Genomic DNA, 21,623 nt, shown 5'->3' with positions numbered 1-21,623 from the left:
ATAGGGTGCTGTGTGCTAGAATACATTTTGCAGTGAAGCTTGAAGCAGTGTGCGACTGGACTTTTCTCCTCTTCTCCATAACATAGTGGAGGTGGAGAGGATTTGTAGTCCACGAGGAGGACTGGGAACAATGCAACTGATAAGAGTGAAGCAGAGACAGACATCTGGCAGGATTTTTGGCAGGATCTGGTATTTCCTTTCGCACTTATCAAAACACTTTCAATGATATATTTAACAGACCAAAGGGGAACAAATAGAAGTTCGGTGTGACGGTTCACATGCCCTTCAAAGTGATCCTGTTACAATCCTGGGGCATACAAACTGAGCATGTCTCGCAGGATCAACAGGTATTTTTTTGTACCGAAAATGTGCTTAGCTTGAAAAAGGAAAAAGAATGCAACCGCGGCATCTACAAACTGCTACGCTGCAATATATTACATTCTTTTTTGGGGTTTAGATATCCTTTAGGGCAGGGGGGGCGGCTCTTTGCAGGTAAGGGAAGAAGCTCTGCTTACATCTATGCACAGGTTCCCCCATCTTTCATAATTGTAACGGAAGAAGCGTCCAGAGCACCCATTCACCTATGCGCAGTGCATGCAGCCAGGTCCTCTTTAATACATACAATAATGAGCCCCTTTTGCTGACGTAAAGCCCGCCGACTTATTTTGTACATGTGGTCTGTGGCTTTGACAGAAAAGAGGCTGAGAAAAAACCAAAAAAGCGCAAAAGAATAAATTACCCGGAAATATCTACAGACAGAGATATACATGGAGGACGAGAATGAGTTTAACAGAAACACATCCAGTTACTGAGCCGCTACGCTATAGGGCAGTTACGCATTGCGCCAAAACCACGGTCGTTATTTACAAGATTCACAAGCTGTTGAGGCGTTTAAAAGCCGAACGTGTTCTCGCCGCTGTACGCCACGTACAAGAAGCCATCTTCGTCTTTTTCTTTCTCGTACAGCTGTCCCATGGTTAGGCTGGAAAGGAAGGACGAGAGGGTTGTCTGTCATTCGGCTTGTTTAAAAGGTAAAGCTTCATAAGTAAGGGCCCCCTCCCCCCCTATTAATTCATTTCTAAAAAATGAAAGAACTCGGGTAAAAGTGTTCTTAACCCTCGTAGTACAGGGGTAGCCCCACCGCAAGGGTTAAGTACATGTTTTTGTCTAGGCGCTAAAAAAGTTATACAGTACACTCCCCATTATCCGGCAACCACGGGGATCTGGAGATTCTGGATAAATGGAGTTTCTGGTTGATTGAGAGTTATTATTAAAAATACCCCATACAAGGGATGCACCGATACCGATACTAGTTTTGTTATTGATGCCGAGTATTTCGGCGAGCACCTGTACTCACCCAAATGCTCTGATGCCTAGCCTGATACCTGAGCTTCCGGCATCATGAAGCCGGGCGGCGAGTCATTACACGTTGTCCTGCTTCCTAATTGGCCGGGAAGCTGGCTCCACGTTCCCTCGTCACTTGGTGACGAGGGAGCATGGAGCCGGCTTCCCAGCCAATCCCAAAGCCGGGCAGCATGTAATGACTCGCCGCCTAGCTTCCTGATTGGTCGGGAAGCTGGCCAAGTAGGAAGCCGGACGGCGACTCGTTACATGATGCCCGGCCTTCTGAGTGGCCAGAAAGCAGGCTTCATGCTCCCTCATCACCTGGTAATGAGGAAGCATGGAGCCGGCTTTCCAGCCAATCAGGCATCAAGTCAAGTCATTACACGGCGCCCGGCTTCCTGATTGGCCAGAAAGCCGGCCCCATGCTTCGTCATTACCTTGTGACGAGGGAGCATGGAGACGGCTTCCCGGCTAATCAGGAAGTCAGGTGGCGAGTCATTGCCTGCCGCCCGGCTTCCTTATATGGACTTCTGGTATCGGTATTCAGTATCGGCGAGTACCGAGAAAAAAAATATCGGTACTCGCACTCGATACCGAAAAACCGGCATCGGTGCACCTCTACCCCATACTATACCATACCATAACCTCTGTATTGACTTCATATTAGTATTGAAATGCAGAAATCGAGAGCAAATTAAGACAAATAGACACACGATCACTTCCAGGATAATACATGCCGCAGATCAGCAAAGCACTGAGTACACAGGGGATTTTTTTTCTGGTTAGTTGAGAGTTCTGGTTAGTTGAATACAGATAACTGAGAGTTTACTGTACTTACCTGAACTGGTGAGCCTGCTACCTGCTTCTCCAGTCATGGAAGCCTATCTCCTCCTCCTCCACTGCAGCATTGGAATGTCTCTCAATGTCCTCCCGTCCATACACTGTGTATAGAACGTGATGGTTTACGGGACCATTGCAGCGAAGGGGGAGAGAGGCTCCAGGAACCGGTCTAAGAGCAAGCCGGCTTATTTTTCTCTTTAGCACCTGAACAAAAATGAACACCTAACCCTTGCAGTGCGTTAAGAAAAAGTCTGTCCGGAGTTCTGCTTTAAATGCTTTGAGCTGAAGTTTAATCTGCTTATATTTGGCCTTCCCTGGTTCCTCCGTGTTCCTATGCTCGTCCGTACCATCTAGTGGTGGCAGTGTCCTGTGAATGGCATCCAACCAGCTATATCAGGAGTAGCCAAACGCTGGTCCTCCACGATTCCCGGAGAGAGATGCATCATGGGATTTGTAGTTTCACCACAGCTAGAGGACCAGCTTTTGGCTACCCCTGAGCTATACGCTGGGTGGAAGATTTATAAACCAACCCAATACTGTCATTTCAGGTAGATTTTCCTATGATTCATCGGAGATCGCACATGCCCGAGCGGCTCACCTAGACTGTGGCACAGTCTTGTCTACAAACAAGAAAATGGCTTTTTCTGAAGGCAGCTGGATGCGTTTTCGGATGATCCACATGAACTGGGCCACGGTGATGTCAGAAGGGACTAAGTATTTCCGCTTGTCGATGTCCACGATCTGTGAGCCGGACACTTTCTCCACGATCACCTGAGAAGGGGAAAGCCATCATTTCAAATTCACATCCTAGCCCAAAATGGAGCAAACACCGGAGCGGCATTTATATTTAAAAGGGTTTCTTCGTACAGAAATGACATTTTCATTCTGGTTGGGCGCTCGCCATTGTATTAGGCCTTAAAGTGACATTAAACCCTCAGATTTTTTAACATAAACCAATACTGTAATGTGTGCCTTACTGTAATCCATGGTTGTTTCCCTTCTCTTTGCTGCTCTTCCTTTTAAATCCTCATGTCTTCTCATGCTGGGGGAGAACTTCCCTTTGCAGCTGAGTGCCTCTTCCTGTAGTGCTGGCTCAGGTTGCAAACCTGCACACAGACACCGTGCATCCATTCCAGAGACAAGGCAGTCTGCTGCAAAACAGAAGTTCTGCCCAGCATGAGAACAGATACAGATTTAAAAGGAAGAGCAGCAAAGAGAAAGGAAACAACCATGGATTACAGTAAGCCACACATTACAGTATTGTTTTATGTTAAAAAATCTGAGGGTTTAATGTTACTTTAAAAACTGCACGCCCTTTGCTTGTGGTTTGCATGCTGGCCTACCAGAGGGAAGAAAAGCAAGCTAAACACCCCATAGATAGAAACTGGACCACCGAATACAATAATACACGCTCCTCCTTCTGTTTATATGCAGTTTGGCCAATGGGAAGAGTGGTGACGGGTCCTTATAGTGACTCCGAGTCACTGGTTGCAGATCAGGGCTGGCTTCTATGTGTCTGGAACAAGGACATCGCAGCAGACAGAGAACAAAGCATTGCTATGGATTCTCCCGCTGGGACCGGATCAGCAGCGATAAATCAAACAGCATGAATTATTTATATGTACAAGAAGAACTACACTACACACAGTGAGGGGAGACATTTTGTGGGAGGAGTTCAGGGGAACGCCAGGTGTCCGTTCACCAGCAATTATCTCCACCAGAACATTTCTACCGCTGTGACTATAAAGCAGAGATTTGCAGCCCGGCTCACGCTGGATTTCCCCCGCAGGTGCAGGTTGTAAAGCGTGTGCTCACCGTGCATGAACGGAACGGTTTCTGTATAAAGCAGAGATGTGACATTTTACTACAGAAGTCAAAGGCTAGATTATATATGACTGGCCCTGTATGTATCCACCAACTCCATAGTAAGTGGCATTTCTGCCCAATAGAGAAGTGGTGATGTCACTGGTCTCTAGTGAATGGATAGGCTGCATTCTTAGTGATGGTACCGGTCTCTAGTGAATGGAGAGGCTGCATTCTCAGTGATGTTTCCGGTCTCTAGTAAATGGATAGGCTGCATTCTTAGTGATGGTACCGGTCTCTAGTGAATGGAGAGGCTGCATTCTCAGTGATGTTTCCGGTCTCTAGTAAATGGATAGGCTGCATTCTTAGTGATGGTACCGGTCTCTAGTGAATGGAGAGGCTGCATTCTCAGTGATGTTTCCGGTCTCTAGTAAATGGATAGGCTGCATTCTTAGTGATGGTACCGGTCTCTAGTGAATGGAGAGGCTGCATTCTCAGTGATGTTTCCGGTCTCTAGTAAATGGATAGGCTGCATTCTTAGTGATGGTACCGGTCTCTAGTGAATGGAGAGGCTGCATTCTCAGTGATGTTTCCGGTCTCTAGTAAATGGATAGGCTGCATTCTTAGTGATGGTACCGGTCTCTAGTGAATGGAGAGGCTGCATTCTCAGTGATGTTTCCGGTCTCTAGTAAATGGATAGGCTGCATTCTTAGTGATGGTACCGGTCTCTAGTGAATGGAGAGGCTGCATTCTCAGTGATGTTTCCGGTCTCTAGTAAATGGATAGGCTGCATTCTTAGTGATGGTACCGGTCTCTAGTGAATGGAGAGGCTGCATTCTCAGTGATGTTTCCGGTCTCTAGTAAATGGATAGGCTGCATTCTTAGTGATGGTACCGGTCTCTAGTGAATGGAGAGGCTGCATTCTCAGTGATGTTTCCGGTCTCTAGTAAATGGATAGGCTGCATTCTTAGTGATGGTACCGGTCTCTAGTGAATGGAGAGGCTGCATTCTCAGTGATGTTTCCGGTCTCTAGTAAATGGATAGGCTGCATTCTTAGTGATGGTACCGGTCTCTAGTGAATGGAGAGGCTGCATTCTCAGTGATGTTTCCGGTCTCTAGTAAATGGATAGGCTGCATTCTTAGTGATGGTACCGGTCTCTAGTGAATGGAGAGGCTGCATTCTCAGTGATGTTTCCGGTCTCTAGTAAATGGATAGGCTGCATTCTTAGTGATGGTACCGGTCTCTAGTGAATGGAGAGGCTGCATTCTCAGTGATGTTTCCGGTCTCTAGTAAATGGATAGGCTGCATTCTTAGTGATGGTACCGGTCTCTAGTGAATGGAGAGGCTGCATTCTCAGTGATGTTTCCGGTCTCTAGTAAATGGATAGGCTGCATTCTTAGTGATGGTACCGGTCTCTAGTGAATGGAGAGGCTGCATTCTCAGTGATGTTTCCGGTCTCTAGTAAATGGATAGGCTGCATTCTTAGTGATGGTACCGGTCTCTAGTGAATGGAGAGGCTGCATTCTCAGTGATGTTTCCGGTCTCTAGTAAATGGATAGGCTGCATTCTTAGTGATGGTACCGGTCTCTAGTGAATGGAGAGGCTGCATTCTCAGTGATGTTTCCGGTCTCTAGTAAATGGATAGGCTGCATTCTTAGTGATGGTACCGGTCTCTAGTGAATGGAGAGGCTGCATTCTCAGTGATGTTTCCGGTCTCTAGTAAATGGATAGGCTGCATTCTTAGTGATGGTACCGGTCTCTAGTGAATGGAGAGGCTGCATTCTCAGTGATGTTTCCGGTCTCTAGTAAATGGATAGGCTGCATTCTTAGTGATGGTACCGGTCTCTAGTGAATGGAGAGGCTGCATTCTCAGTGATGTTTCCGGTCTCTAGTAAATGGATAGGCTGCATTCTTAGTGATGGTACCGGTCTCTAGTGAATGGAGAGGCTGCATTCTCAGTGATGTTTCCGGTCTCTAGTAAATGGATAGGCTGCATTCTTAGTGATGGTACCGGTCTCTAGTGAATGGAGAGGCTGCATTCTCAGTGATGTTTCCGGTCTCTAGTAAATGGATAGGCTGCATTCTTAGTGATGGTACCGGTCTCTAGTGAATGGAGAGGCTGCATTCTCAGTGATGTTTCCGGTCTCTAGTAAATGGATAGGCTGCATTCTTAGTGATGGTACCGGTCTCTAGTGAATGGAGAGGCTGCATTCTCAGTGATGTTTCCGGTCTCTAGTAAATGGATAGGCTGCATTCTTAGTGATGGTACCGGTCTCTAGTGAATGGAGAGGCTGCATTCTCAGTGATGTTTCCGGTCTCTAGTAAATGGATAGGCTGCATTCTTAGTGATGGTACCGGTCTCTAGTGAATGGAGAGGCTGCATTCTCAGTGATGTTTCCGGTCTCTAGTAAATGGATAGGCTGCATTCTTAGTGATGGTACCGGTCTCTAGTGAATGGAGAGGCTGCATTCTCAGTGATGTTTCCGGTCTCTAGTAAATGGATAGGCTGCATTCTTAGTGATGGTACCGGTCTCTAGTGAATGGAGAGGCTGCATTCTCAGTGATGTTTCCGGTCTCTAGTAAATGGATAGGCTGCATTCTTAGTGATGGTACCGGTCTCTAGTGAATGGAGAGGCTGCATTCTCAGTGATGTTTCCGGTCTCTAGTAAATGGATAGGCTGCATTCTTAGTGATGGTACCGGTCTCTAGTGAATGGAGAGGCTGCATTCTCAGTGATGTCACTGGTCTCTCGTGAATGGATAGGCTGCATAGTCAGGGATGTCACTGGTCTCTAGTGAATGGATAGGCTGCATTCACATTACTGGTCCATCTAAAACTCACCATACAGGTTACAATCTGATTGCACAAGTAACATTTGACTTACCAAAATGATGTAACATGTGGCCCTTCTCAACCTATGCAATCAGTCTGTATCCAATCTGGTGGCCCGCCCACTACATAGCTGTTGGTAAATCTAAAAGGACATTGTACAGTCAGATTGTACCATGCGTGTGGTGAGCTTAGGACAAGTGCCCGGCCACAAACGTGTTCCTCCCCAGTGTAGAGGAAAGAACTCGTCTTATTAGAAATGATATGTAATCAGCCAAAACCAGTACGGATTCAGACAAACCCATCCCAGCGTTTAGCCTGAATAATTCATCAGCTCTTAGATGAGACAATAAAAAAGAAAATCACTTACCGGAACACGGTCTGGATATTTGGCTCGGATCTTTGCGGACTCCACACACCGGTGTTCTAGGATTCAAAAGATAAAAACAGAAGTTGATGAAAAACGCAAATATTTGTATAAAACGAATACAAGGGATCGTGACTGTGATTGATCCGGGAGGTGCCAGATTACTGATCGCTGGCTTTTATAGGTGACCCCCTTTTATCGGAAAATAATCATAACCAGAAGTAACACGCTTCTTTTTATTTGTGAAGGAGGAGAGAACCGTGCGTACAGGAGTCATGGTGCAAACAGAAAATCAGCTGAGCTCCAAGCGAACAGCTAAATACACATATGGGAGCTTTAGTACTTGTCAAAGGTTTTGTATTAATGTTTATCCAGTTCTTAGACTTTCACATGGGCAGGAGACAGGGCCTAGGCGGCATCTCACTTGGTCACGTGGGGTGGCAGGTGTGCGTGTCCCCCTCCCCCTTTCCAGCCAGAGCATTAGCAACCTGTGACTAGGACACATAGAAAACAATTGTTGGCCGCTGCTATCTCTGCGTCTGGCACTGTCGGCCATCCTGCACAGTTCACTTATGTCACTGGTTGCCAGGAGCTGACTGGGATGCTCTGGCTGGTGTCCTACGGGGCTCCTTGCAACTATACCACAAGGACATAAAGAAAACAATTGTTTTCTATGTGTCCCACTCACACTACAGTGCATTGGGCCCTGTCATAAGATGCAAACATGCTGGATGTTATCACAGCGCAATGGATGCCACCACAGGTTGCTGCATTGCAGGGCAGTAGACTGCACTGCTGTGCGGGGACCTGAATGGAGTGTACATATTGTGCGCTACCAATAAAGTTTAAAAAAAAAAAATTTAAACAGTGACAGCTCTGGCAGTGTGCAATACAACGCGCACTACAGGAGCTGTCACAACGCACTTGCCTGTCCACACTGGGTTAGTGTCAATGGGTCCTGAAAGGAGAAGCAGCTGATTATTATTCAGGATTTATATAGCGCCAACAGTCGGCGCAGTGTTTTACAATATAGGGAAGACATTTCAATCACAATACAATTCAAGGCAAGATGGTAAGGAGGGTCCTGCCTGTGAGAGCTAAAGGGAAGGGCTAGTGATACATGAGGTGGTAGCTGATGAGCTCATCTCTCTCACTTTGCACTCTCCTCCTATCAGCAGGTTTCTTTTACTGCAGTACTACTGACTGGTTCCTGGTGCTGCTTCTCCCTCACCCAGTCTGAGCTCTGCCACACAGAGACTATAAGAGGCTGATACCAAGTCAAATTAGGGGCTTATATAGCTTTAATAATACATAAAAAAATAAATTTAGGATCTGTCTGGAGTTTGGCTTTAACAGCCAAGTCACTGGTTCCCAGGAGCTGAGTGGGATGCTCTGGCTGGCGTCCCACCAAGCTCCTGGCAACCAGTGATGTCAGTAAACTGGGTGGGATGCCGGACAGAGCCGGACCCAGAGGCTGCAGCAGCTACCTCACATCCAAGTGAGCCAAGTATGAAGAATGCAGAGAGGTTCATCCCAATGTAGCTCAATAAAGCATCTGCGTCATTTTTCTGCCGCTATGGCCGCATTAGAAAGTCCTCGGCTAACGCATGTTACAAAATGTCTTGCTATTGGTGCAACAAATTCAGAGCGTTCTTCAGTGTGACGCTTTTACATTCTGGCGCTATAGCTGTGACATATTCATGAAGAATTTGTGAGGACATTTGTAAGAGCTTCATACTCATCATACCGACGGTTACATGAACCTTACTCAGACGGGGACAGATTTCTATTGAGTGTTTACTACATTCCAGGGATGACGTCTGCGGCATGTGGTGCAACTATTCATAGACTGCCGTGTCTTTCTACAGACCCCCCTTGTTACAATGTATCACTGCGGACAGCAAGCTTAGAAGAAATGTGAAGGTTAAAGTGATATTAATCTACATCAAATGTTGATGAAATCATTACAATGGATGCTGCTCCTTGATGTTTCCTGCAGAATCAGCTGGCCCCCTGAGCATTGGCCCTGATATCCTGTATTAGGGTGACTCTTTTCCCTTGCAGGGTCCTATGGAGTCACCCTTGTGTGTGCCTCCAGAAATACAGTACACAGGCACAGCAAGGCAAGACACCCCCCTACTCCAAGCTAGTAGACGGACCTCTGCTGGAGACTGCTCTGTCCCTTGTGATCTTGCACTGGACAGGAAGTTCAGGGAAGCCGAGCTGAGAGAGTTGGAGCTGTTTGGAAACAAGATGACTGTATGTATTTGGGCAAAATAATGTAAAGAAATACTTTGCTGGGCGATGTATATTTGTTTGACCTGGATTCCTTATTGAAAATAAATTAGGGATGTCCCGATACTAGTATCTGTGCCGATACCAAGTATTTGGGCCAGTACTCGTACTGGCCCAAATGCTCCGATACCTTCCCCGATACCGGGACTTCAGGTCAGGGGAAGATTTTCTCTGACCGGTCGTGCCGTAGGGGAAGAAGGAGACAATTTCCCTGGCAATCAGGGGGGCGTGGCTTGGCTATGGCGGCGTGAGGAAGCACATTGCTTGAGCTCTGCTACCCCAAGAGACTTTTTCAGCTGATCGAGACATCTTTTCAACCCGTTATTGATGTCGTTTAAGGGCAAAACTCGCTCTGACAACAGCCAGCGCTCACAGACCTCTCTGCAGCGCTACCTCTCATCCCCAGCGCCGACAACCCGCAGCTCCTCCAGGACGGCCATGGCGTCTGACATGCAGGGTAAGGCCTCGGGACATGCTTCACCATCCCATCCCTGTGACGCCCACGCCCCGGACGCCTCCATTCCGCTGCGGGCATCCTCCTCTACCCCCGGTCCCAGCCCGATCGAGGACCCGGTCATCCCGCTTACCATGTCCTCACAGCCACACTCGGACACGGCCGCGGCCCTGTCCGCAGGGGAGATTTCCTCCATTCTCCTCTCTCTTCCCACGTGCCAAGACATGGCCGCCCTTGTAGCCAAAATTGAGGCCGCACTCAGGAAAGGTCTCTCATTGCTATCCTTTGTTACTGACACAACCAGGGTCCTTGCACGCATTCCTACAATCCCCAGAAAGGACTAGATTGGACGTCTATGTCTTCACTTAATCAGCATTGCTTCCTTCACCTGCCCCCATGGGCCCATGTGGGGCCGCTGTGATACCTTGAATTTCTGACTTTGTATTTTTATTTTTTTGTATTATCTGTACTTCCCTTTTCCCCTATTATGTTACCCCCGGAAAATTGTGAAAAACTTCTTTAAATAAAGAATTTGTAAAAAAAAATTTCCCTGGCAAACAGGAAGCCGGGTGACGAGTAACGACCCGCCTCCCAGATTTCAGATTGGCAGGAAAGCCAGCTTCCCACCAATCAGCATGGAGCCAGCTTCCTGACCAATCATGAAGCTGGATGGCAGGTCATTACTTGCCGCCTGGGCTTCCTGATGCGCCGGGAAGCCAGCTCAATGCTGATTGGCTGGGAAGCCAGTTTCCAGGCCAATCACAATCGAGACGGCCAAACAACATGGAGCCAGCTTTCCGGGGTAATCAGGAAGCCAGGCGTCAAGTCATTACCCTCCCCCCGGCTTCCTGATTGCCCAGGAAGCTGGCTCCATGCCAGTGGACGCACCGGTATTGGTACTCGGCATCGGCGAGTATCTAAATCAAAATATCGGTACTGATATGCGATACCGAAAAACCTGTATCGGTGCATCTCTAAAAAAAGAGTTTAATAAGACTCCGGCATGACTTGTAGCACAGCTGGTGAGGTGACACATTGTATATACACCCGTGATTGGAAGGAAGGTTTCTAGCTGGTATGTCTGTGAATGATTAATGAGGAGTGAGGTGTTAGGAATGAAGATCAGGTACATAGCTGAAATATTATTACAGAGCAGGTTTCACACACTGTATATCATTTCAGTAACCCGCATATACAAAGGATGCCTGCGGCCACCATACTGCTCAAAGACAACTTGGAATTTAAAACTCCGCCTCCTGAAGTGTATCTAAACCCAAATTAAACAAAAATCATCACATCCAGTTTCAGTCTGTCATTTATCTGGCTTCTGTAGCCAGAGAAGAAGCTGGGGAAGCAGATCTGTGCTTCATTAGCTTCTTTGGGGTCCCTAGGTGTACAGTATAATGGGGGGGGGGGCACAGGGCAGGCAGTGTACAGTATAACGGGAGGGTACAGGGCAGGCAGTGTACAGTATAACGGGAGGGTACAGGGCAGGCAGTGTACAGTATAACGGGAGGGTACAGGGCAGGCAGTGTACAGTATAACGGGAGGGTACAGGGCAGGCAGTGTACAGTATAACGGGAGGGTACAGGGCAGGCAGTGTACAGTATAACGGGAGGGTACAGGGCAGGCAGTGTACAGTATAACGGGAGGGTACAGGGCAGGCAGTGTACAGTATAACGGGAGGGTACAGGGCAGGCAGTGTACAGTATAACGGGAGGGTACAGGGCAGGCAGTGTACAGTATAACGGGAGGGTACAGGGCAGGCAGTGTACAGTATAACGGGAGGGTACAGGGCAGGCAGTGTACAGTATAACGGGAGGGTACAGGGCAGGCAGTGTACAGTATAACGGGAGGGTACAGGGCAGGCAGTGTACAGTATAACGGGAGGGTACAGGGCAGGCAGTGTACAGTATAACGGGAGGGTACAGGGCAGGCAGTGTACAGTATAACGGGAGGGTACAGGGCAGGCAGTGTACAGTATAACGGGAGGGTACAGGGCAGGCAGTGTACAGTATAACGGGAGGGTACAGGGCAGGCAGTGTACAGTATAACGGGAGGGTACAGGGCAGGCAGTGTACAGTATAACGGGAGGGTACAGGGCAGGCAGTGTACAGTATAACGGGAGGGTACAGGGCAGGCAGTGTACAGTATAACGGGAGGGTACAGGGCAGGCAGTGTACAGTATAATAGGGGGGAGGGGGTACAGGGCAGGCAGTGTACAGTATAATGGGGGGTACAGGGCAGGCAGTATACAGTATAATGGGGGGTACAGAGCAGGCAGTGTACAGTATAACGGGAGGGTACAGGGCAGGCAGTGTACAGTATAATGGGGGGTACAGGGCAGGCAGTATACAGTATAATGGGGGGTACAGAGCAGGCAGTGTACAGTATAACGGGAGGGTACAGGGCAGGCAGTGTACAGTATAATGGGGGGTACAGGGCAGGCAGTATACAGTATAATGGGGGGTACAGAGCAGGCAGTGTACAGTATAACGGGAGGGTACAGGGCAGGCAGTGTACAGTATAATGGGGGGTACAGGGCAGGCAGTATACAGTATAATGGGGGGTACAGAGCAGGCAGTGTACAGTATAACGGGAGGGTACAGGGCAGGCAGTGTACAGTATAATGGGGGGTACAGGGCAGGCAGTATACAGTATAATGGGGGGTACAGAGCAGGCAGTGTACAGTATAACGGGAGGGTACAGGGCAGGCAGTGTACAGTATAATGGGGGGTACAGGGCAGGCAGTATACAGTATAATGGGGGGTACAGAGCAGGCAGTGTACAGTATAACGGGAGGGTACAGGGCAGGCAGTGTACAGTATAATGGGGGGTACAGGGCAGGCAGTATACAGTATAATGGGGGGTACAGAGCAGGCAGTGTACAGTATAACGGGAGGGTACAGGGCAGGCAGTGTACAGTATAATGGGGGGTACAGGGCAGGCAGTATACAGTATAATGGGGGGTACAGAGCAGGCAGTGTACAGTATAACGGGAGGGTACAGGGCAGGCAGTGTACAGTATAATGGGGGGTACAGGGCAGGCAGTATACAGTATAATGGGGGGTACAGAGCAGGCAGTGTACAGTATAACGGGAGGGTACAGGGCAGGCAGTGTACAGTATAATGGGGGGTACAGGGCAGGCAGTATACAGTATAATGGGGGGTACAGAGCAGGCAGTGTACAGTATAACGGGAGGGTACAGGGCAGGCAGTGTACAGTATAATGGGGGGTACAGGGCAGGCAGTATACAGTATAATGGGGGGTACAGAGCAGGCAGTGTACAGTATAACGGGAGGGTACAGGGCAGGCAGTGTACAGTATAATGGGGGGTACAGGGCAGGCAGTATACAGTATAATGGGGGGTACAGAGCAGGCAGTGTACAGTATAACGGGAGGGTACAGGGCAGGCAGTGTACAGTATAATGGGGGGTACAGGGCAGGCAGTATACAGTATAATGGGGGGTACAGAGCAGGCAGTGTACAGTATAACGGGAGGGTACAGGGCAGGCAGTGTACAGTATAATAGGGGGGAGGGGGTACAGGGCAGGCAGTGTTCACAGTACAATGATGCAGTAACCGTAAAGTGATATACTGCCGTCAAGGGGTGACCCGCCGGTAACGCTCACCCTCCCCCCTCTCACCCAGTGCGTGGTCTTCTTTGAACATCCACTTCATGGTACCGAACGGTGACAGCAACGACAACAACAACAGGGCGGAACCTCCTAATGACGCCACTTCCGGGAGAAGCTCTCTTCTCCCCTTCGGCCCCGCCCAGAGCTAATCGGTCGCCGGTGGGTGGGGCTCTCCGTCAGGAGGTCACGCAGATGGCTCGTGACGTCATAGGGTTGTCACCCTGACTGACCTGGGAAGATGGCTGCGTGCTGACAGCCATATTGCCTGAGAATGACACAGCAGTCGTCATATGATGTGTCATTGTATAAACTATCACTGGAGAAGCAGAGGGGATACATGGCCACCGATTACATAAGAGATCTGTGGTTACCATGAACCGGGTGGGAGGGTCATTCGATAGACTGACAAGGGGTGCCTTGTTTATTACAGAGTGGAAGGAGACATTGAAACAAGGTCCATCTGAGATCAGGGGGCATAAAGGGATCCTGATGCATTGAAATAGGAAATGCTGGGCGTTGTAGTTCCCCAACAACCAGAATCCCTTAACTCTGTATGTAACAATGTAGATGATACTCCCCAACATAACCTTCTGTTTCACACTACCCACAATGCATCATATTCATGCCGTGCGGGTAATAACTTCCGGAGCAGCACCTGACAGACGGATGTGGTTCCGGGCAATGGCGTCTGTTGTCATGGAGATAGGAGGCTGAAGAGCGCGAGGCCAGGGAGTTCCGAACTGTGTGCGATCAGAGCGAGGAGAGGGAACAAGAAGAGTGTATAAGGGGGAGACACAGGGGGGATACAGAGGGTTAGGTAGGACTGATCCAGGAGAGTATATAGGGGAGGTGAGGAAGGAGGCTGTGCACACAGAAGGTTATAGAGAAAGTTTGGGGTAAGAGTGGAGGGGGTACATCAGAAGGATATGTAGAGGGTTTGAAAGGAAACAAGAAGGGTAAGGTAGAACTGGTGGTGTAAAGGAGGAGGGTATATAGAGGACTGGTGGGGTAAAGGAGGAGGGTATAAAGAGGACTGGTGGGGTAAAGGAGGAGGGTATAAAGAGGACTGGTGGGGTAAAGGAGGAGGGTATATAGAGGACTGGTGGGGTAAAGGAGGAGGGTATATAGAGGACTGGTGGGGTAGAGGAGGAGGGTATATAGAGGACTGGCAGGGTAAAGGAGGGAGGATATATAGAGGATTGGCAGGATAAAGGAGGACCAGATGTGACATGACCTTATATAGTATGGAAAGTTGGGGTACATATATATGAAAGGTGAGGTATAGGAGTGGATGGGTGCTGTGGAATAGGAGGCTCTATAGGGGGAGTGAAATCGATTGATCCCACCACTGACCATTCTGGTAGCCTTCCAATGGCGATCTATGAAGTCTACTCCCACCCCTACCTGGTCAGATACAGAGCCACCATCTGCTCCAAAGCCACTGTCTTCCTGATCCTAGTGCTGGCACTGACCTACATCCCTCCATTACTTGTGGCCTATCGCAGCCAAGGTGAGACTTCATTCTCTGCTGGAGAGGAACAATGTATTCAACATTTTTACTCTTGTGTGTCTGGGATCTGCGAATGGTAAATAAACATCGTTCTACAATGTGTATAAATAGAGTTTAGTGGCTTTTGTATCTCTGTAGAATTTGTAATTAGGTGTGCATATGGTGGCCAGCCCTATTACCTTGCTGCTAACACTTGGGTTCCTCAAGCCGTGTTGTGTTGTGATTTTTGTGGTCAGTTCAGACCCGGATGATTCTTCCAACACAATATTAATTTTAAAGCAGAACTCTGGGGGCTAGGACTACTCCTGCACGGCAAAGGCTCTTAGACCGGTCCCTTCTACCTGACTCCCCCTCTGCTGCAGCGGTCTAAGGATCCTCAAGTCATCACGTTCTATAGGATGTGAGGACGCCGGGGGACATACCAGCTGGAGGGAGCGCTGTAACAGCCGTCCGACTCTGAGATTTTATTTAACCTAGACAAAAACTAGCACTTAACCCTTGCATTTGTTTTCCCCCTGGAATTCTTCTTCAAAGGAGAACTATGAGGTGAGTGATTTCCACTCCTCCTCATAGTTCGAGCCGATCTGCGACAATGAAACTCGCACGTTGGCTCAATAGATCGGGAAGTGAGCGAAAACATACCGTCGCTCACTTCTCAATCATCTCCCTGCACAGAGCGGTGACTGTCACTCACAGCTCCCCACAGGGATTCCCCCCGCCCGTTCCGATCCTCCAGCGCTTACTGGAGGAGGGGGCGGGCTCTGCCTCTAGATAGGCTAGTCACTCACGCAGCTGGGTGGATAGCATTGTCGGGATCCGTCCCGGCTGCGGTGGTCTCAGTATACCGCGAGTGGTAGCTTTTGGTCATGGGAGGGCGCTAGCATATGTCCTCCCGTGACCCTTAAGAGAACTATGAGGAAAAACACTTACCCCATAGTTCTCTTTTAAGTTGCTCATATTGTTTCTTTTCTCCCAGTCGTCCTTCAGCAAGGATGTTGATTGCACTATCTGGCATACAGATAACGGTTGGAGGAAAATACAAATCTGAGCTTGCAAAAATGTATGAAAAATAAAGGAAATGGCTGAAAATGTGAACGATGTGATAATGCGCTTTAATTCCCTTTTAATGCTTTTTAATCTTTTGCAGGATTCTGGATGAAGCGGAGCACATACGAGGAGCAGCCCAATGTTCGGTTCCAGTATGAGGTTTTGCTGATCGCCTTAAACAGCACCAGTGGCAGTTATGTGGCATGGAGCACATTTCAGCAGTTCAATAACTTGATTGGAGGCAGGCTCAGAATCCCTCTAGTGTCGGTATGTCGCGCAGTAACTATATCTGCAATTTGCATGTGAAAGGCATTAGAAACTATACTAATGGAGCCCTGATGGAGAAAGTATTAGGTCCAGTGGTAACTTGGCTTCAGGCTTGTCATAGTAACTTACTTGACTGCTACACTTTCCTAAATTGCAGAATCAAAGGCATCCCTGCAAAGAAAAGGATCGATGTCTACCCCTCCCGTCAATTTCTGGTGCCCTCATGAGCTAAACTAGCTTTGGGTACAGCCTGTGGTGTGAATGCCTGGTCCCCTGGTTCCTTCCTCTGGCCACTACATCACTACGGTGTCCTGTAGAGTTGTAGGAGTTGAAGGTATGAATCATATAATGCAAAAGAGGCGTAGGGATCAGAGGTGGGGAATAACCTTATGCAGAAGAGACTTGGGGATCGGAGGAAGAAATCACGTGATGCAGAAGAGACTTGGGGATCGGAGGAAGAAATCACGTGATGCAGAAGAGACTTGGGGATCGGAGGTGGGAATCACGTGATGCAGAAGAGACTTGGGGATCGGAGGTGGGAATCACGTGATGCAGAAGAGACTTGGGGATCGGAGGTGGGGAAACACGTGATAGAGAAGAGACTTGGGAATCGCGTGATGGAGAAGAGACTTGGGGATCGGAGGTGGGAATCACACGATGGAGAAGAGACTAGGGGATCGGAGGTGGGAATCACACGATGGAGAAGAGACTAGGGGATCGGAGGTGGGAATCACACGATGGAGAAGAGACTAGGGGATCGGAGGTGGGAATCACACGATGGAGAAGAGACTAGGGGATCGGAGGTGGGAATCACACGATGGAGAAGAGACTAGGGGATCGGAGGTGGGAATCACACGATGGAGAAGAGACTAGGGGATCGGAGGTGGGAATCACACGATGGAGAAGAGACTAGGGGATCGGAGGTGGGAATCACACGATGGAGAAGAGACTAGGGGATCGGAGGTGGGAATCACACGATGGAGAAGAGACTAGGGGATCGGAGGTGGGAATCACACGATGGAGAAGAGACTAGGGGATCGGAGGTGGGAATCACACGATGGAGAAGAGACTAGGGGATCGGAGGTGGGAATCACACGATGGAGAAGAGACTAGGGGATCGGAGGTGGGAATCACACGATGGAGAAGAGACTAGGGGATCGGAGGTGGGAATCACACGATGGAGAAGAGACTAGGGGATCGGAGGTGGGAATCACACGATGGAGAAGAGACTAGGGGATCGGAGGTGGGAATCACACGATGGAGAAGAGACTAGGGGATCGGAGGTGGGAATCACACGATGGAGAAGAGACTAGGGGATCGGAGGTGGGAATCACACGATGGAGAAGAGACTAGGGGATCGGAGGTGGGAATCACACGATGGAGAAGAGACTAGGGGATCGGAGGTGGGAATCACACGATGGAGAAGAGACTAGGGGATCGGAGGTGGGAATCACACGATGGAGAAGAGACTAGGGGATCGGAGGTGGGAATCACACGATGGAGAAGAGACTAGGGGATCGGAGGTGGGAATCACACGATGGAGAAGAGACTAGGGGATCGGAGGTGGGAATCACACGATGGAGAAGAGACTAGGGGATCGGAGGTGGGAATCACACGATGGAGAAGAGACTAGGGGATCGGAGGTGGGAATCACACGATGGAGAAGAGACTAGGGGATCGGAGGTGGGAATCACACGATGGAGAAGAGACTAGGGGATCGGAGGTGGGAATCACACGATGGAGAAGAGACTAGGGGATCGGAGGTGGGAATCACACGATGGAGAAGAGACTAGGGGATCGGAGGTGGGAATCACACGATGGAGAAGAGACTAGGGGATCGGAGGTGGGAATCACACGATGGAGAAGAGACTAGGGGATCGGAGGTGGGAATCACACGATGGAGAAGAGACTAGGGGATCGGAGGTGGGAATCACGTGATGCAGAAGAGACGTAGAGATCGGAGGAAGGAATCGCATGATGCAAAAGCAGCATAGGGATCGGAGGATGGAATTGCAGTGTGCAGAGGGGGACTAGGCACCCGACACCCCCAGATGATGAAGATTTTTTGGCCAGCGTAGCTCATGAAGACAACGGACATCAGCAGAGGGAAGGGTAAGTATTAACCCTTTTTATTTTCAGGGATATTTTGGATTCTGTTATTTACAGTGACAGTCATTTAAAAAAAAAAATCAGAGGGCAGCCCCCCCCCAATGATAACTTCCCTGTGCTCCCTTGTGGAAAAATCCTGTGTAAGCTCATTGCCAGTGCTTACTCCAGGTTAATGACCTTTTTTCACATGACGGTCTTCAAGCCTGCTGATTGTTAGCTCATACCCAAGCACCGCATCTTGAATGGAGAAGGTTGTGAGCATTTCTCAGTGAACAGATGAAGGGAATGGCTGGGGAGCACAACAAAGTATAAGCAGGTGATTGGCTATATGATGAAGAGATCCTGCCATGTCACCTTCAATGAGCAAGTATACAAATCCTCTTTCAAAGATATAAATATATATATCGCATATAAAAGTTTTTAAACCTTTGCTTTGTTTGGGGTTTACAGTTTAAAAAGCTGTCGTTTCCTGTTTTGTAGGCTCGAGAAGAAGACAGCAACCAAGATGGTAAAATGGACAAGCTGAATTTACGGCTGGAGCTTCCCCTGCTGTCCACGGAGAACGTGTACGGGGTGCAGCTTATTCTGACCTTCTCATACCAGCTCTATGTACGTAGACCGATCCTTCATAAGGACCAGATGTTTAGGCAGAGCAACATTTTGGGGTGTACAGAACACTTCTAGGCTTATTTAATAAGGCAATTGGGATGTGTAGCACTACAGAACACCCAATTATTTATCATTGTACTGAGTGATGTCATTTGATTGATTCCTGAGTCACGGTTCAGTTATTCTACACAGAGCACTGTGTGTAACGAGAGGTTTTTTTTTTTTTTTTACTCATGTCTGGCTCTTGAATTAGTTAAAGCTCCGGGCAAACGGCTAAATACACATGATGAATTCCATATAAGGAACATGTTGACCTGCCAATACGTTCCTGAGATTTACACAGCTCTGTCACACAGGACAGCCCTGTCTGGAAAAGCAGGAGACTTGATTTTTCTTGGTTGCAGTTAAGTAACACTTGGAAGTCTTGCCTCTCCCCAGCCTGTGACTGGGCAGTGAAAAGAGAAGCAGAAAAACTGATGAACCCATCTCCATCACTGTGATCGTTCCTCCTTTCAGCATGTTCCTTGTTATCACTACAGCACTGATTGGCTGCTTCTCTCTTTCCCAGCCTGAGCTCTGCTGTACAGTAGATTACAAGACCAAGTCGTATTCAGTTACTTGAGCTGCTTTAATAAGAAATAGATTTAATGATGTAATAAAAATAAGTAGCTGCATTATTTATCTCTTATATCTGCCTAGAGTCCAGCTTTGTTTGCAGGGCTCTGTTCACCTTAATGACACTTGTGGGCCGGTGCCTAAGGCAGCCGAGTAAGGGGAGCAGCACCAAACCTCCAAATGTACAAACTGACCATTTTTTGTCTTGCCTTATTTCCCTCCTATGGTCACATCTGGGCATTTGAGATGAAATTCATAAAATTGCCTGGAGAGGAGGGGGGTGCATGCGATGTGGAGAGGAGGGGGGTGCATGCGATGTGGAGAGGAGGGGGGTGCATGCGATGTGGAGAGGAGGGGGGTGCATGCGATGTGGAGAGGAGGGGGGTGCATGCGATGTGGAGAGGAGGGGGGTGCATGCGATGTGGAGAGGAGGGGGGTGCATGCGATGTGGAGAGGAGGGGGGTGCATGCGATGTGGAGAGGAGGGGGTTGCATGCGATGTGGAGAGGAGGGGGTTGCAGGCGATGTGGAGAGGAGGGGGTTGCAGGCGATGTGGAGAGGAGGGGGTTGCAGGCGATGTGGAGAGGAGGGGGTTGCAGGCGATGTGGAGAGGAGGGAGGTATACATTTACTGATCCTATGCTCAGCTGGAATGGTCCACCTTTGGGACAGGTTCACTTTTATTGGTTTCCTTTGTGTTTGCTGTTCCTCTAAAATACTTTTCATGTGCGATTCTTTCAGAGGATGTCCACGTTTGTAATGCAGAGCATGGCGTTCATTCAGCACACCTCTCCGCTTCCTGGAGCCCAGCTGTACGTCAATGGAGACCTAAGACTACAGCAGAGGCAGCCGCTGAGACACCAGGGCCTGGACACCACCTACAATGTAAGCACAAACCTGTTTCAGAACAGTACAAAGAGGAAATGCAAGTGTCGCAATGAAAGAGACCAGCCGCACTCCGATGACATCAGCATAGTTGAAACTTTATTGTTCCAGACAATTACCTTAGAAGGTCCACCCAGACCATCCTCACACATGCGTTTTACCTTTTGTGGCTGCATTTATTTTATTTATTACAGGTATTTATATAGCGCCGACAGTTTACGCAGCGCTTTACATAGCGCACATTCACATCAGTCCCTGCCCTCAAGGAGCTTACAATCTAAGGTCCCTATCTCGCATACACACAGGGCTAATTTAGACAGGAGACAATTAACCTTCCAGCATGTCTTTGGAGTGTGGGAGGAAACCCATGGAAGCACAGGGAGAACATGCAGACTCCTTGTACATAGTGTCCTGCCTGGAATTTGAACTTGCAACCCTGAGTGCTGCAAGACAGAAGTGTTAACCACTAAGACACTGCGCTGACATACTGTAGTTGTAGACTATAATTAAAAGATAACTTTGTATCCCATAGTTCTCTTAAGGGTCACGGGAGGACAAATTCTAACCTGCTCCCGTGACCCAAAGCTCAGTATATAGCGGGCTACAGCTCACTATATACTGAGAGCGCCGCAGCCGGGACGGATCCCAATAATGCTGTCGAGATCCACCCAGCTGCGTGAGTGACAGCTGGCTCTGCCTATCTAGAGGCAGAGCCAGCTGTCCCCGCCCCCTCCCCCGTCCGTTCCTCCGGTCAGTGCCGGAGAATTGGAGAGAGGAGGGGGCAATCCCTGTGGGCAGGCCCGGATTTCCCACAAGGCCACCGAGGACCGGCTTAGTGAAGATCACTCACCTCATAGTTCTCCATTTAAGCCCTTCCAGTATTGTGGATAGAGTATAGGGGGTTAGAGGTTAAAGCTGCTGTGTCTTTTGCCATTTGTGTCCCCTTAGGCAGCTTTTCTTTAGCTTTCTGTCCTGTAGACCCAACAGGAAGTGAGAAGATATCTTTCCAAT

General features: G+C 48.8%; 2 protein-coding genes across 2 annotated transcripts in view; one reads left to right on the top strand and one right to left on the bottom strand.

The window, feature by feature from the left end:
• Nucleotides 1-499: 499 nt before the first annotated feature.
• GABARAPL2 (GABA type A receptor associated protein like 2) lies at nt 500-13,700 on the bottom strand. The gene is made up of 4 exons (XM_018555876.1): nt 13,582-13,700; nt 7,188-7,243; nt 2,783-2,955; nt 500-982 (listed from the first exon to the last, which is right to left on the bottom strand). Exons 1-4 carry the CDS (start codon nt 13,613-13,615, stop codon nt 892-894), a joined length of 354 nt encoding a protein of 117 aa, XP_018411378.1. The 5' UTR covers nt 13,616-13,700; the 3' UTR covers nt 500-891.
• Nucleotides 13,701-14,166: 466 nt separating this feature from the next.
• TMEM231 (transmembrane protein 231) overlaps nt 14,167-21,623 on the top strand; it is a 10,376-nt gene continuing 2,919 nt past the window's right edge. Inside the window, exons 1-5 of the mRNA XM_018555875.1 lie at nt 14,167-14,324; nt 14,923-15,082; nt 16,230-16,396; nt 18,986-19,114; nt 20,469-20,612. Coding sequence (XP_018411377.1) covers nt 14,944-15,082; nt 16,230-16,396; nt 18,986-19,114; nt 20,469-20,612 — 579 coding nt within the window. The 5' untranslated portion in view covers nt 14,167-14,324; nt 14,923-14,943. The remainder of the gene's footprint in view (nt 14,325-14,922; nt 15,083-16,229; nt 16,397-18,985; nt 19,115-20,468; nt 20,613-21,623) is intronic.

The sequence above is a fragment of the Nanorana parkeri genome, unplaced genomic scaffold, assembly GCF_000935625.1.
Source record: "Nanorana parkeri isolate BGI_ZX_2015 unplaced genomic scaffold, ASM93562v1 scaffold216, whole genome shotgun sequence".
NCBI lineage: Eukaryota > Metazoa > Chordata > Amphibia > Anura > Dicroglossidae > Nanorana > Nanorana parkeri.
This window is presented reverse-complemented; position numbering and strand designations above follow the sequence as displayed.

Bases quoted from the DNA above. Each gene is read 5' to 3' on its own strand.
- GABARAPL2 (XM_018555876.1), bottom strand. From the start codon at position 13,615: ATGAAGTGGATGTTCAAAGAAGACCACGCACTGG. The intron at 7,244-13,581 runs GTGAGAGGGGGG...TTTGAATCCTAG, and splicing joins CAAAGAAGACCACGCACTGG to AACACCGGTGTGTGGAGTCC. The intron at 2,956-7,187 runs GTAAGTGATTTT...TCCCCTTCTCAG, and splicing joins AATATCCAGACCGTGTTCCG to GTGATCGTGGAGAAAGTGTC.